This window comes from Phalacrocorax carbo, chromosome 10, assembly GCF_963921805.1.
Source record: "Phalacrocorax carbo chromosome 10, bPhaCar2.1, whole genome shotgun sequence".
Taxonomy (NCBI): Eukaryota; Metazoa; Chordata; class Aves; order Suliformes; family Phalacrocoracidae; genus Phalacrocorax; species Phalacrocorax carbo.
Genome location: NC_087522.1, coordinates 24,276,731 through 24,292,846, shown reverse-complemented (window position 1 = coordinate 24,292,846; position 16,116 = coordinate 24,276,731). Strand labels below are relative to the sequence as shown.

Below are 16,116 nucleotides of genomic sequence, written 5' to 3'. Positions count from 1 at the left end.
CAGGATGATCGGAAAGCAAAGGACTGTGGTTTTGTTGCTTTGGCTCAGAGCTGACACATAAACAAGGTAAACAGCAGAGGCTGGAGCTGGGTCTTGGCTCCCGCCAGTGCTTGCAGGCAGGCTGACTCAGAGGGAGCTGAGCCATCTGATGTTTTTAGCAAAGCAGGCAGAGGTGACCCCCACGGAGGCATGCCATGGGAGCCTCCAGGAACCCAGCTAGTGTAGGACCTGCATACCTGGCACAGCGCTGGGGAGACGGCCTAAGGCTGAGCAATGCAAACTGAAGCCCTAGTGTGTGAGGGCAAGGTGTCCAATAAAAGGGCAGAGAAAAAGGAGACGAAACTTTCTTGTTTGTGCAAAGCCAGCCACATGCCACTGCTGCTAGTGGTGCCTCACTGCCACCCAATGTGCAAGCTGGGTTTGGGAAGACCTCCTCCCTGGTGTAATGGATCTCTCTGTGTTGCAAACTGTCCTGTATCCTGTGGGACAACATTTCTCTGTTCCTTCCAGAAAGCATTGTGAAGATTACATATAATAGACAGTATAAAGCATACACACAGTATATACATGTACATCTGTATTCTGTGATTCTGTGATCAGAATTCTGTGATTCTGTGATTCACACATTCTGTGATTCTGTGATCTGTATTAATTTTATATATTATGAAACCCAAAAGTATTGTTTAAGAGATTAGTCTTTTTCCTAATGCCATTGTTATAAATTCAGCTAGTTCAATCTGGAGGATGAAGCTGTAAATAGGAATTGCTGGCATAATCAGAACAAAAGAAAACCCTTTCTCTTAAGTACTATTTAGTGATACAGAAGCTGGGTCCAACACACTGTCTAGAAAGCTGGGATAAACTTGCAGAGCAAATCTAGCACAGTTCAAGGACAGCCTTAGGCTGGATCCCCATATGCTGTGACACAATCATTATATTAGCAATAAAGCCAAGATTTTACTACTCAGTGCTACAGAAGAATCACAGCACAGGAGTTTTTACAGGAGCGTTTAAAACCAGCCAATTCCTGGTTGCAATCAGTAGAATCACTAGAAAATACTATATCTGCAGTACCATCACAACTCAGTGATCCCAGAAAAGCACACTGATGCCCTCATCAGGTGATTTACCATGCACATGGCTACACACAACAGGATGGCAGTGAGTACAAGCCGCAGGCGCCACACAGGTGCACAGGACAGCCTTGCCGTGTCTGTACATACTCCAAGACCTGGAAGCAAGGGTACATGCTGATTAGCCATCTTCAGGGTATTATTAGGGACATGAAGATCCGGGCTGTGACTATAGGTGATATCCTGAGGAAAATGGAATTTTCTGCTAAGTAAAAACAATGAATCATGTGACTTGGCAAAACAGAATGTGGTGGCCAGAGAAGGGAGCTGAGAGATAGGGAAGCATTTTTATACAACTATATCCTTGAAGAAGAAATAAGAGACTGATAAAAGGGAATATTCCACCTCAGAAGATGCCAAAAGCTGGGTGATAAAGTATATAGTCAAGGAGGACCACTATCTGGGATGTTGGTAAGAACTAAAACTAAGTGTCCTTTAGGTGAACTATCCTCATTATAATACTAAAAATCACACCTATAGGACAGAAACACCCCCTACCCAAATATGCCACTTACTAAGCATGTGTGGTAAATTTAAAGGCAGCTGTAAAGGTGGAGTGAGAAAGAAACTAACTAATGATTAGCTGGGGGGACATGCATCTTAGCTGTTACTGGCACATTTAGCTGTAAAAATACCTTGTAGTTTCTTGGTATGGTGTGCTAGCTTTGTGTAGTTACCACCTACCACCCACCTTTGCGCAAAAAATGAATTGAATAAAATAGAATCATAGAATCATTAAGGTTGGAAAAGACCTCTAGGATCATCAGGTCCAACCCAACCCAACACCCCCAGGCCTCCTAAACCATGTCCCCAAGTGCCACGTCTGCACGTCCTTTAAATACCTCCAGGGGTGGTGACTCCACCACCTCTCTGGGCAGCCTGTTCCAATGCCTGACCACTCTTTCAGGAAAGACATTTTGCCTAATATCCAATCTAAACCTCTCCTGATGCAGCTTGAAGCTGTTTCCTCTTGTTCTATCGCTAGTGACCTGGGAGGAGAGACCAACACCCACCTCACTACAGCCTCCTTTCAGGCAGCTGCAGAGAGCGATAAGGGCTCCCCTCAGCCTCCTCTTCTCCAGGCTAAACCCCCCCAGCCCCCTCAGCCGCTCCTCATCAGACTTGTTCTCCAGACCCTTCACCAGCTTCACTGCCCTTCTCTGGACACGCTCCAGCCCCTCAGTGTCCTTCTTGTCCTGAGGGGCCCAAAGCTGAACACAATATTCGAGGTGCGGCCTCACCAGTGCCGAGTACAGGGGCACAATCACCGCCCTGCTCCTGCTGGCCACACTAGTCCTGATACAAGCCAGGATGCTGTTGGCCTTCTTGGCCACCCGGGCACTGCTGGCTCGTGTTCAGCCGGCTGTCAACCAACACCCCCAGGGCCTTCTCCACTGGGCAGCTCTCCAGCCCCTCCTGCCCAAGCCTGTAGCGTTGTGTGTGCTTTTTGTAGCCCTAGTGCAGGACCCGGCACTTGGCCTTGTTAAACCTCACACAACTGGCCTCGGGCCATCGATCCAGCCTGTCCAGGTCCCTCTGCAGAGCCCTCCTGCCCTCCAGCAGATCGACACTCCCGCCCAACTCGGTGTCCTCTGCACTACCTCCGTTCTGGGTGCAGTTCGGCGTTTTGCACACCGGGCAAACGAACACGCTTTTTGGGAAAACACAGGGGCGTCAGTAACGCCGGCGAAGGCGGGACGCGTCCAGGTGCCCTCCCGCCGCCCCGCCGCCCTTTCGGGGAAGGCGAACACCGCCTTCCGGGAGGCTCGCGCTCCGGGACGGGGGCGGCACACGGCGCAGGCGCAGTGCGCTGCCGGGCGGTCACGTGATGTAGGTCAGCTGAGCGCTGGCGGAAGCAGCCGGTGCGGGCCTGAGGTGCCGGTTGGCGGCGGCGGTTTCTTGGCGGCCATGGCCTCCATCCTGGACGAGTACGAAGATTCCCTCTACCGCTCCGCGTCCGTACAGCAGAGCCGCGTCAGCGTGGGCATCCCGCACTCAGGTAGGAGGCCCCCGCCGGCGGCGCCGGGCTGTGGTTACAGCCAGGCTCTGGGCACGTCGTGTGTGTGGGCCCCCCCCCCTCCCCCGCTATGGAGGCCGCGGCCGGGTGACCAGGCGGCTGGAGGCCGGCTCCCACCTTCAGCCCCTCGGCGGGGCCCCCGGCGTGCGGGGAACTCCGCTGCGGGTTTTCCTGCTGGGAGGCGGGGAGGCAAGGTGGCAGCTCCTTAGCTAGGGCCGGGGTGGGGAGTAGGGTACGTCAGGCTGCGGGGAGTGCTCCCAGTAAAAGGTGTATCGCTGTGCATGCAACGTAACATCAGCTGCGGTTTGTTTGTCTGTCACTTGATGTGTGAAATGTTTTGATGCAAGGGGATGCTGGATTTGGGTTGAAGCTCAGGGGCGGTGCAGGTCATCTTAGCAAAACTGAGGCGCTGTTGTCTGTGGGAGGGCTTTATAAGGCCATACTTACTCCCTTTGCTGTGCGTGGTGGAAACACATGTATGTGAAGCGGCATGCCTTTGTAGTCAGGAATTCTAACCACACCTCAGCACTATTCAGTTCAGAGCTGTGGTAGTTGTCTGAGATAATCTCACCAGCTTGCTTCCTTTTTTGGTTAGCTTCTCCCCCCACCCCCCTTCTCTCCGAGGAACCCCACTGTTACAGCACCATGTTCTGGCTGTCTGCAGAGATCATAGAATCATTAAGGTTGGAAAAGAACTCTAGGATCATCAAGCCCAACCATCAACCCAACACCCCCAGGCCTCCTAAACCATGCCCTGAAGTGCCATATCTACACGTTTTTTGAACACCTCCAGGGATGGTGATTCCACCACCTCTCTGGGCAGCCCGTATCAGATGTACCTGCATGGCATTAGTTTCCTAACTTGGGGCCAGTTTACCAAAGGCTTAGTTGTTTGGAGTGCTTCCCTCAGGCTGACTACATGATGGCAAGGTTACTGCTGAAGAAGATTACCAAGAAAGCAATTTATATTACTGTTAAACTTTTCTGTCAAGGTCTGTGAAGCTTTGGTACACTGCACTATTCAGGGAGGTGTACAATTAATGTAATATAACAGTGTGATGACCAGTCAGTTTTTTCATACAATCATAGAATGTCCTGAGTTGGAAGGAACCCATAAGGATAGTTGAGTCCAACTCCTGTCCCTGCACAGGACAACTTTGAAATTCGCACTGTATCTCTGTGGATGTTGTCCAAGTGCTTCTTGCATATCGTCAGGCTTGGTTCTGTGACTGCCTCCCTGGAGAGCCTGTTCCAGGGCTCCACCACCCTCTGGTTGAAGAACCTTTTCCTAATATACAACCTGAACCTCCCCTGGCACATCTTCCTGCCATTCCTGGCCTCACTGGTGGCCAGAGAGAAGAGATCAACACCTGCTCCTTCTCTTCCCTTTGTGAGGAAGATGTAGACCATGATGAGGTCTGCCCTCAGTCTCCCCTTCTCCAGGCTGAATAAACCAAGTGACTTTAGCTGCTCCTCATATGGTTTCTCCTCTAAACCCTTCACCAGCTTTGTGGCCCTCCTCTGGACAGTCTTCCATATTTCTTTCATGTGAGAGAAAGCAAACAAATAACAGGTGTATTTGTTGATAAATTCAAGGTTTATTGGGTTCAATAACTCTTCCCTGTGAGATGCTACCTGACAATGTTTTACTGAGAGTGGCAGGGAAGTGTAAGTTATGAGAGGATTCTGTTCTGCCTGGTATTGTCATGGTAGTACCAGCTGCTGTGCAGAGCTGGCAATTTTGAGTTATAAGTTTGGAAATGCATAGACACATTCTTTCAAGGTTTTCCTCATACAGTGTTGCCCACTGTTAATTTTTGGGGAAACCAGGCTGTGAGGTTTACATATGTGGTAAGAATTGATGAATTATGTCCTGCTATGTATATTGTTGAGTATACACAGGCAGAATTACTCTGAGTCTAGGTACTGAAGTAGATATGTTCTCTGTGTTTGTTTTAACATGCGTAGCTATTTTGTTGTGTAATGTTAGATACAGAATAAGTGTCCTGAATAGGTGTTGTGCAAAACGGTGTTGGGACAAGCTGTGTTACCAAAAATAAATTTTCAAGGACTCAGCTTTTCTTCTTGACTTCTGCAACACTGTCTGTAGTCATGGTTGTCTTGGAGTTGAGAAATCTGCCTGTTTGCTGACAACTGATGTTGGCAAAGAAAGTTTTGGAAACTGCTGAATTGCAAAGGCACAGCCTAATCAGGACTTTAATTATTCTTAAACCAGACTGTACTGATGATTTTGAACAAAACTTGGGCTTGTAGCAGTTGTGGGAAGTCTGAAGTTTAAGCAAATTTATTTTGGTAAAAGATGCAAGTAAATAGTTCACTTCCTGAAAGGACTCCAGAAAGTTAGGTTGGAAATTTTGGAAGATGTTAAACCTTATTCCTCTGTTTCAGTTAGTTGTTCCCTGTGCTTGTTAAACTTCAGGTGCTGTTTCTTAAAGTTGTAGGTCCAAGCAGTGACTCTGTTGCCAAACTTTAAGTACTGCAGTTGCAGCATGAAAAAACTTACTTTGACCCACTAGATGTGATGGATGATGGTGAGCGTAGATCTTTAAACAGATTAAAAACTTTAAGGAAAAATGCAGATTTGCCCAGAAATCAGGGTGGGAAATGCTGCAGTAGGATCTCACCTGAACAGAAGAGAGACATTGGGGTCAGGATGAAGGAGCAGACTGTTTGAAAGGAGTACATGTTATAAAATAGACATCTCCTTTGTATAGAGAACTGTAAACTAAAGAAGTGCATCCTTCTCCTATTATGGATGCTGGCTAAAATCATTATGTTAGTGATGACGAACCTACAGTTGTTATAATTGTAATGGATACAGTCCTAAAGAGTTCAGAATGCTGGAATCCAATCCACTGGCTTGAACTATAACTGAATAGAAGAAAAACCAAAATCCTCACCCCAGCTCAACCCCTACCTGTGTATAGGTGCTAGTTGCTCCCTTGCCCTCCTGTGTTTGGGTTTCCTTGCTGTCTCAGTCAGCCTTGTTTTGCCTGGTGGCAATCTGAAGAAAACTGAAGATTGTCTGAATTAATGTGACTTGTTGATCTGTTGTTAGGTGTTTTTTTTTCCCATCAGAGAAGTCTTTCCTTTTTATATATATAAAAATATGTATTTATATTTACTGGTTAGCTGTGACATCATGTGAATCTGCAGCTTGGGAATTTCGTCTGCTTGTTTTGAACCACAGTTCATACCAGCAAATTTAAGATGTGGCATTGTAGCTCCTTAATCTGAAATTAAGAACATCTATTTTGCTGAACTGGAAGGAACGCACATTTGCATAAGTGGGTGGTGTTTAAGATGTGGATCAGTGTGTAAGAACAAAACACATGTGCTGAGCAAAAGGCTGCCTACTCAGATTGTGGTTGCGCTGTCTGTTCCTGCATGTGCTTTTTTCTTCTAAAAATAAGAATCCTTTACAGATCCCGCAGATAATCTAGTGTTGAGGCAGCGGCAAGGAGAAGGCATTGGTAGAATAGGCAATTAAGGGATCTGTAGTCTTAGCAAGCTGCTTTCCACTACTCCATTGGTCTTTTTAACAGCAGCATGGCTGAAGTTAGAGTTTTTCAGGATAATTTGGGGGACATTATAGGTATTGAATGTGCTTTGAGGTGGCACTGTTAGTCCCAGTCTGGAGGGTGTCAGGCCTATGTTCCTTAGAATGGAAACAGTTTCTTTCCTCTGAGGTACAATCCCATGTTTCTTTTTTTCTTTAAGTTTACATCTTCCTAGTTAGCTACTTTGGCAATGAATGGCCTTAACTTGCTATAGCTCTTTTCAGTTTTATTCTTCTTGTCTAGGTTAACTGCTGCATGGATCTGGTTGTTTTAGAAATCCTTCATTCGCACACGGAGCAAAGCAGACGGGTTACCCTAGCAGTGTATCAGTCCGTCTTGCTTTCTAGCTTGAGGCAGTGTGGTAGACTGAGATCCTCTGCTGTTTTCTGTGTCAGAGGGTTATGTAAGACTTTGTGCATATGGGAAATTTCGTCACTGGGAAAACTTGTCTCATGGGACAGATATGGATAAAACTTTGTGATGAAATCTGTTTGTGGATGCACGTACATTCCAGGATTTTGCTAATGAGTGTCATCACTTGGTTTTGGCTTTGTAATAATTCTTTCTGACTTTGCAGTTCACTGGCATATCTGAAGTCTTTTGTAGTTTTTTTTTCCTCATAGGAAGACCATATCAAATAGAACGGAATGGTCTCTGCAAGTCCCTTGTTTTTGGGTGTAGAGCTCTATCTGGCTTCCGTGAAAACTAAATCTGTCATGCTGCTTCTCTCTGCTGCCACATGGTGTTTCAGGTTCACCTGTCTTAAAAGTTTTCAGTTTGTTGACTGCTTACCTATGGCTGGGCTTTTATAGCCAAAGGAACAAGCCTTGGAGTTTGAACTGCATCTTATGCTTTGCCCACCTGCACTGAAGATCATAAGAGATTTTTAGAGCAATAGATTTCTAAGTTTTATTTCTTTATTTATTAACATATTTCTGCAGAAGTTTGTCACTTCCGTCAAGTCGGACCTTACTTCTCCATTCTGTGCCTTTCCCACCTCGATATCCTTCATAAGTAATCCCTCAACGTGCCTTCCTATGGATACAACATTTCCCAAGCTGGTTGGGACTAAACTGACTAGCTGAATTCTTACTCCGTCACATGAGCTAACTTGCTGTGGTTATACACACTCCAGTTTTCAGTTCACTGATTTGTCAGGTTTACTTGGTTGGGCTTAAAACGTAATATGTGTCCATGAGGTGGCCATGTCTTGTCAATCTTCAACCCTTAACTCTAATCTTAATTTAATTGGGCATTTCTTAGAATTCAGGCATGGTTTTCAAAAGGATCAAGGATTAGGTTAGTCTGGCTCCATCTTGGGATTTGCCATGAAACAGTAAACCAGTCTGGTTTCAGTTCAAGAAACAATGTATGCCAAGATTGGAGCATTGATTGAGCAAACACCAGGTCTTAGTTATTGTTTTGGCTCTAATAAGTAGTTTGCATGCCTTCCAGCAACAACTGGGAAGTTGCAGTTAGGATAGTGTTATGACTGGTAAAACAGGGTTATGGTACAAGCATCATTGTGACCTCCAGCTGTGTTCTGTGCAGCAAATAATCCAACAGACTTCTCTCTATGATGAAGTCGTCTGTGTGGATACAAAAAACCCCAACACGGCTTTAAAAATAACTTTAGCTTGTGAATGATGAATATCAAGTATGGTAGCTCATTCAATTCCAACATGCAATAAGAGAGAAATATATTTCAATTAGTGTCACAGTGGTCCCTTGGGTAGCTTGCATGGGAGTGTCAAACCAGAGCCCTCTTTGTGTCTTTTGTAATATCAGCCATTCTTTCCTGTCTTGATCAAATAAACCCTCAACCAAGGAAAACAAATTGCTTGGTGATTCTACTCTCATTTTCAGCTTTTTATGCAGTTTATATGACAGTTTTGTGGCTTACCCTAGAATTTTGTGTGCTTTCAAATTAATGCTTGTGACAAGTTTGCAGCTCCGTGACAAGGCAGTAAAGCCTATTTCAACTTTTCTTTCCTGTTATAAATATCTATGTGAGTGCTGCTGTCTGTGTTCATGCTCCGTGGAGCACATTCCTTTCTCAGTAAAACTGGGAGCAGGTGATAATCCTTCTAGCCTTCTAGGTTAGATTTTGATGTAGTGTGGGGTGGTCATTGTGGGTTTTTGTCTTGGTTTGTTTTTAAGTTTTCATGTTCTTTCTCCAGGATATGTGAATGCACGACTGGAGAAGGAAACACCAATATTTAACAAGCAAAGGATTGATTTTGCTCCTCCAGAGAAAATTAACAGCTTAGTGGTCTCCTCTAACCAGCTCTGTATGAGCCTTGGCAAAGACACCCTTCTCAGGTAACGCTGCCAGAGACCTCAAGTTGTTGCTTTTTTTCCCTTGCCTTTTTTTTTCTTAAGTTGCTAGAGAACTTACAGTTACAAACTGGATAAGTAGCCATGAACCCAATATGGAAAGCAATAAGCAATTACACCTATGTGAACTTCTGTTGGAAGCATGCTTTCACGGTTTCTCTTTGCAGGATTGATCTTGGGAAGCCGGATGAACCTAATCAGGTAGAGCTGGGACGCAAAGATGAAGCCAAAGTCTACAAGATGTTTTTGGACCACACAGGTGAGGCAATGGACTATGTATATTTACAGACAGCGTCTGGCAGCAGATACAATTCAGTGTGCATAACAAGCACATTCAATTCAAGTGAAGGCAATTTCTTTCTGTTCTGTCAATAAGGAGAACAGGTGGTTCTTCTGTGGGCAGGACTCCACTACCCAGGTGCCCTGCCTACTGATTTGCCCCTGTGCTATTAGAAAAACACTGGCTTGTTGTGTGAATATTGTTGCTTTTGAACTCTCTGAAATGAAACACATGCAATTAGGCTGGTCTGAGCAAGGCTGCTGAAAGCAATAAAAGGAAATCTTTGCAGACACCCTGTGTTGTATGTGTTTATATAAGAATTTTTAAAAAGGACTGTAAAACTTCTGCAGCTCGCTGTAGCTTTGACTGATTTAAAAAATCAAAAGTTTGGAAGGAGATGCTCATATCTGTCACCAGCTGCCAGGGATAGGAGAGAACTCTGGGAACTGTCCTTAAAACACTTACTGAAATGGAAGAATACCTTCTCACTGAAGCATCTGGGACTAGGAATTTATGGACTACCATTCTGATCCAGCACGGAAATCCCCCACATTCCTATGAATGCCTGGGAAAGTCTAGGATTGAATATGTTGATATCTGAGCTTATCAAATGTGAGAATTAGAAGCCTCGGGAATTTGGCTTGCTTAAGCACAGTTTTAATTTGTTCTCTCTTTCTCCTTCCCATATCCCTTTCCTGTTGGCAGGCTCTCATCTCCTGATTGCTCTGAACACCAGTGAATGCCTTTACCTGAACAGAAGTGTTCAGAAAGTGCGAGCGCTCTCCCGCTGGAAAGGCCACTTGATTGAAAGCGTGGGCTGGAACAAATTTCTTGGTTCAGAGACCAACACTGGGCCTATCCTGGTGGGAACAGCCCAGGGGCAGATCTATGAGGCTGAAATCTCTGTCAGCGAGGGAAGCCTCTTCAGCACCAATCCTGACCAGTACTTCCGACAGGTCTACACTCTGGAGGAGGAATCAGGACCTGCCCCAGTCTGCTGCTTGGAGATTGAACGAGGGATAGAAGGGAAATTTTTTATTATAGCCACCACTGGAAAGAGACTCTTCCAGTTTGTTGGCAAAGTGCCTGAAGGGACAGAGCAGCAAGGCTTCAGCTCCATATTTGCTATACATGCTGACCATTTGCCCAGCTTCAGGGAGTTTCCGGCCAGCTTTGGTTTCAGTGAGATAGCCTTTTATACCCCAAAACTGCGCTCCAACCCACGCTCCTTTGCCTGGATGATGGGAAATGGTGTTTTATATGGTACATTGGATTATAGCCGTCCTGATTCAATTCTGAGTGATGAACGGGTCTGGGTTTATCCTTCTGATATTGACATAACTGTGAACAAGCCAATATCCATTGTACTTACTCAGTTTCACTTCCTGTTGCTGCTGCCTGATCGGGTGAAGGCTGTGTGCACTCTGAACGGGCAGGTTGTTTTTCAAGATCTGTTCCTGGAGAAGTTTGGCTTACTGACACGTATGATCAAAGATCCCACAGTCCAGCAGATATGGATCCACACTGAGAAAGTAGTGTTCCGCTACCACGTCCAGCGGGAATCTAGGGATGTGTGGAAGATGTATATGAATATGAACAAATTTGATTTAGCCAAAGAGTATTGTAAAGATCGTCCGGAGTGCCTAGATATTGTGCTGGCAAAAGAGGCAGAGCACTGCTTCCAAAACAAGAGGTATCTAGACAGTGCCAAATGCTATGCACTGACCCAGAACTACTTTGAGGAAATTGCCCTTAGGTTCATTGAAGCCAAGCAAGAAGAGGCCCTGATGGAGTTTCTGATTAAGAAGCTAAGTAACCTAAAGCCTTCTGAGAAGACACAGGCAACTATGCTGACCACATGGCTAACAGAGCTGTACCTGAACTGGCTAGGTATATTGGAAGGAGATCCCTCACAGCGAAATCTCTATTTGGATACACGGGAGAAGTTTCGCACTTTCCTGAGCAGTCCTAAAAACAAAGACTGTCTATTCAATAACCGGGCATCTATTTATGAGCTGTTGGCGAGCCATGGGGACACAGAGCACATGGTGTACTTTGCTGTCATCATGCAGGACTATGAGCGCGTAGTAGCTCACCACTGCCAGCACGATGAGTACGATGAAGCTCTAAATGTGCTGTCCAGGCACAGAGATGAGAAGCTGTTCTACAAGTTCTCTCCGGTCCTCATCCAGCATATTCCCAAGAAGGTAGTTGATGCTTGGATTTCTATGGGCTCTAGGCTGGATGCCAGGAACCTCATTCCAGCCCTTGTTAACTACAGCCAGAGTGCCAGCACCCAGCAGATCAATGAAGCCATTAGATATATGGAGTTCTGTGTCTACCAGTTGGAGGTAACGCAGCAAGCCATTCACAACTACCTGTTGTCTCTTTACGCTTTGTGTCGGCCAGACTCGCTACTATCATACCTGGAGCAAGCGGGAACCAACCCAAACAGGATCCACTATGACCTGAAGTATGCCTTGCGCCTGTGTGCAGAGCATGGGCATCACCATGCGTGTGTCCATATTTACAAAGTGATGGAATTGTATGAGGAGGCTGTGGACCTCGCCTTACAGGTATGTGTGTGTCTGTGCATGCACGCTATGATATATAGGAATGTAGCTTGTTCAAGTTATCTTGAACAGCCAAGCACTGAGAGGAACTGGACAGACTCATCAGTATAGGAGCTGTGCAGCTAAGTCTAGAAAGAAAGACCTGTCTCTGTTAACATACTTCCACGCTTTCACAAGTGTTTTAATTTACAACTGACTGTGACAAACCATAATAGAGGGTAGGGGCATGGAAGGTACAAGAGGGAGGACTGTCTATCTTAAGCTCAGTCTCTAACATAACATACTTTTAACACATCTGCATTTATGCAAGATTTGTATAGCTATTGTTCAGGATTCTAAATACATCCTATTCCTAGCTGTGATGATAATTATCACAGAAGAATTGCCTTTGTTAGCTTAGTCTGACCTTCAGGGAGATGTTGGGATTTTTTCTATTTGCATTGCTGTCTCTCTGCTGAAATGTGTGGGCAGCAGAGATACCGTAACATGATTTTACCTTTTGTAGTGTTGGGCTTTGTTGTTCCCTGCTGGGTAGCAAGCAAATCTTTGGGGAGCAATACTGGTGGAGAGGAGAGGTGTTTGACATGTAAAAAAGGAGCAGGTCAGTAGTGCAGCCCTAGGCAATGAAGTAGAAGTCAGGCAATTAGAAGTTTTCTACTAATGCCTCCTATAATGGACAGCAGGCTTTGAAGTTGAATGGTGGATACACAAAGAGGGAAGCTTAACTCAGTTTCCTTGTCTGTACAACTTCTAGGTGGATGTTGATCTCGCCAAGTCCTGTGCAGATCTCCCTGAAGATGATGAGGAACTCCGGAAGAAGCTCTGGTTGAAGATTGCTCGCCATGTTGTTCAGGAAGAGAAGGATGTCAAGAAGGCAATGGCCTGCCTCTCCAGCTGTGCCCTGCTGAAGATTGAAGACGTCTTGCCATTCTTTCCAGACTTTGTGACTATTGACCATTTCAAGGAGGCAATCTGTAACTCCCTGGAGGACTACAACAAGCACATTGAAGAGCTGAAAAGGGAGATGGAGGAAGCCACACAGAGTGCCAAGAGAATCCGAGAGGATATCCAGGAAATGAGAAATAAGTATGGCTCTGTGGAACCTCAGGAAAAATGTGCTGCTTGTGACTTTCCACTTCTAAACCGCCCTTTTTACCTTTTCCTGTGTGGTCACATGTTTCACTATGACTGTCTCCTCCAAGCAGTTTTCCCAAACCTTCCTGCCTATAAGCAGGCAAAACTTGAAGATCTTCAGAAGAAGCTGGCAGCTACCAGTCAGCCTTCCAAGAGCCACCATCGTCCCAAGGACACAGATACCATTAGTTTGGGGAAGGGACAGCAGAGCCGGGAACAGATCAAAGCTGACATCGATGACATTGTGGCAGCGGAATGTGTGTACTGTGGTGAGCTGATGATCCGGTCCATTGACAAGCCTTTTATTGATCCCCAAAAGTATGAAGAGGAGATGCAAAGCTGGCTGTAGTTTTCCAATTCTGCAACTGTCAACGCACCAGAGTGGTTTTGTTCACAACTTGTGAAGCTTGTGTAGTGGGAATATAAACTCCAGAAGCAGGAGCACAGTGGCATCTGTAGAACTCTAAGGAAAGAGTAGTGGGGTCTTGATATCAGGATTACAGTGAACTGGTCTTGAAAATGGGGAGATATAGCTATGGCTGTCTTAAGAACTTCAACAATAGTTAGAGCTAACCTACTTGGAATATTTTTTTAGCAGATGTTTGCTGCTTGCTCTTCTTCTGTGGTTCTCGGTGTGAAGCTAATGGAGTGCCTTGTCCAGAATGCAATGGGACCAGAAGGAACATCCAGAAGGAATTGAGAACAGCCTATGATTTGTCTTCTCTGTTGCATGGTATTTGTTTTGGTGAAGATGAGCTTAAAGGGAAAGGTGGTGAAGAACGCTAAGCAGTGTAGTCTTCGTTCATCACTTCCAAAGCTGGAACTGCCTTCTGTTTCCTTTTTGCTGAGAGCCTCTAACCACATACATGGAAAGAACATGAAAGGACAAATACTCTTGCATATATATTTTGTAAATAACATTACACAAATACATGTTTCTACACAACGTAATATAAGTATGCGTATAATTCTCAAGCAGGGGTGTCTCATAATATACCTAAGTCATTTGCCTGCAATTCAAGGTGCATAATTCTCTTTCCCACAAGGTTTGTGGACAAGCCCATACATTTGAATTTTCTCTAGGTGCTCTTCACTTTGTTCCTGGTAATACTTCCTAGTCTGTTCACCCTTTCCTCCCTCTCTCCATCCTGTTTCTACTATGACTGTCTTCCTATAGTGGGTCTTGTTTTTATCTTTACCCCAAACCAAAATTGGTATGTGCAGTAGTGATGTTTCAGCTGATACTCTGCAAGCAGGGCCACAGCCCAGCTTTTGTATTGTCCTGCTGTGGTTCTTTCCAAGCTGCACTTGAGATCTAGATTTAGGTTCCCTCAAGGGTAGACTACAGAAAAGTTGTGTGGTGTGAAATTTGCTTTGCCATTTGAAGCCAGTACCTTGTGACTAGGCAGTCTTTTGCCTTCCTGACGGTACTTGATACTTTCTGGAGATGGCTGCAGGTCAGTGCTTCTGTCTGTTGCTCTGACTTGGAAAATTCTTCACAGAAGGTGACAATCACTACATTGTGAGTGAGGGAACAAAATATTTTCGTTAGTAATTTAGCAAGGGTTCCTTGTTTTATTTTTGAAGAAACTAAAATTTTAATGAAGTTGTGCTGTTTGGGGCTGAATCACAAAGGTAGTAATAGACTGAAGAATGGAATGCTCCAAGTGAAAAATTACGATTCTTATAATTAAAGCAAAAGAAAGTACTGTCTTCTGAAAAAGCTCTTCAGTTCTTTCACATGAATGTATGTGCTTGAGTACCTTTCTCAATCTGCTCGTCACTTAACCTGTTCGTAAGGTGGTAAGAAATGGATCTTCACATCATTGAAAGGGAATACAAATTGGTGTCCTCCAGGAGCTGACCTGAGAGTTTTGATAACCATTCAGAGCTCCAGAAGAACATCTGTGCTTTTGTTGGGATCTTCAGCCTGGAATGAATGAATTTTAGCTGTGTAAAATGACATAAGTAATAAAAACCAGACCAGGCAGTAGGAAGACCTGCATCTTTGAAATCCTCTTTTCATTGTTGGAGCCATGGGATAGGCAGTCTCATTGCAACCTGGTAGTGTTTGTTGCTGGCTTATCAGAAACCACTGTTTCAGCGGTTCCATTAAGCAGTGGCTCAGAAATCCACATGTTGTAGTTTTCCTTGTCTTTGGATAGCCTTTTGCTTTGAATAAGTTGCTGAGTCTGCCAGAAGAATTTGTGGTGAAAACTAAATATGATGTCTTTTGAAGTTCAACATTAAACCTGTTATAACTGACCGCTCCTGAATCATCATCTTTTCATGTAAGCAGTGTGATATTTAAGGTTTTAAGGTTGTATATGTCATTATAGAGCAACAGTAGCACCCCCCCAGCCCCCAACGCCGTTTCTGGCCAAAGGCAAGTGGCTGTTTTTCTGCCCTTTCACAGAAACATCAGTAGCAGCTCATTCTGATGCAGGGAGCATTTCCAACTTTTTTTTTTTTTGAGATGTTCTTAATACTTGATCCATCTCTTTACTTTTGGGTTTTTACAGGATGCTTTCCTGGCATATTAGAATTATTATAGTCCTCCGTTCTTTTCGTTTTAGTGCCACAGAACAGCTGCATCGCTAAATGTTTCTTTTGTGCTCTGAAGATTAGCAATATTATTTGCTTATAGACCATTCCAGGGAGATCTGCTTGCTGTAATATTGGAAGAAGCGTGTGTCTGTGGGAACTGAGGCATACTGAGTAAATAAAAATGCTCAAGTCCTTGCCCGAGATGGGGTGGTAGGGGAAGGCACCTCAAGAACCTACTGATTCCAGTCTTGGATATTAATATGTCTCAGTTAAAACTAGAAGTACTTTGGGGCTTTTTAATGATTAGTGTACAACATTCTCTGAGGGCTGTAGGCTTGTGCACCAGATATGTACACCACAAATCTCATGCTTCCTCACCATTGTTAACTGAAAAATCTTACAGATCATTCACTGCCAAGACTGTGGAGAGTTGTTAATGCCTGCATAGGCTCCAGCAGTGGTTAAATGAGTAGTGCTGGTAGTACAGGAAGCTACATAAAGATATCTTCTGAGC

At 44.8% G+C, this 16,116-nt stretch overlaps 1 protein-coding gene across 1 annotated transcript; it reads left to right on the top strand.

Annotated features, from left to right (window-relative positions):
- The first annotated feature begins 2,936 nt into the window (after positions 1 to 2,936).
- Positions 2,937 to 15,320, top strand: VPS18 (VPS18 core subunit of CORVET and HOPS complexes). The gene is made up of 5 exons (XM_064462530.1): positions 2,937 to 3,132; positions 8,912 to 9,053; positions 9,236 to 9,327; positions 10,054 to 11,924; positions 12,676 to 15,320. Exons 1-5 carry the CDS (start codon positions 3,042 to 3,044, stop codon positions 13,402 to 13,404), a joined length of 2,925 nt encoding a protein of 974 aa, XP_064318600.1. The 5' UTR covers positions 2,937 to 3,041; the 3' UTR covers positions 13,405 to 15,320.
- Positions 15,321 to 16,116: the final 796 nt, after the last annotated feature.

Excerpts from the sequence above, each read along its gene's own strand:
- VPS18 (XM_064462530.1), top strand. The coding sequence starts at position 3,042 with ATGGCCTCCATCCTGGACGAGTACGAAGATTCCCTCTACCGCTCCGCG. Across the intron at positions 3,133-8,911 it reads CGTGGGCATCCCGCACTCAG|GATATGTGAATGCACGACTG; the intron begins GTAGGAGGCCCC and ends TTCTTTCTCCAG. Across the intron at positions 9,328-10,053 it reads GATGTTTTTGGACCACACAG|GCTCTCATCTCCTGATTGCT; the intron begins GTGAGGCAATGG and ends TCCTGTTGGCAG.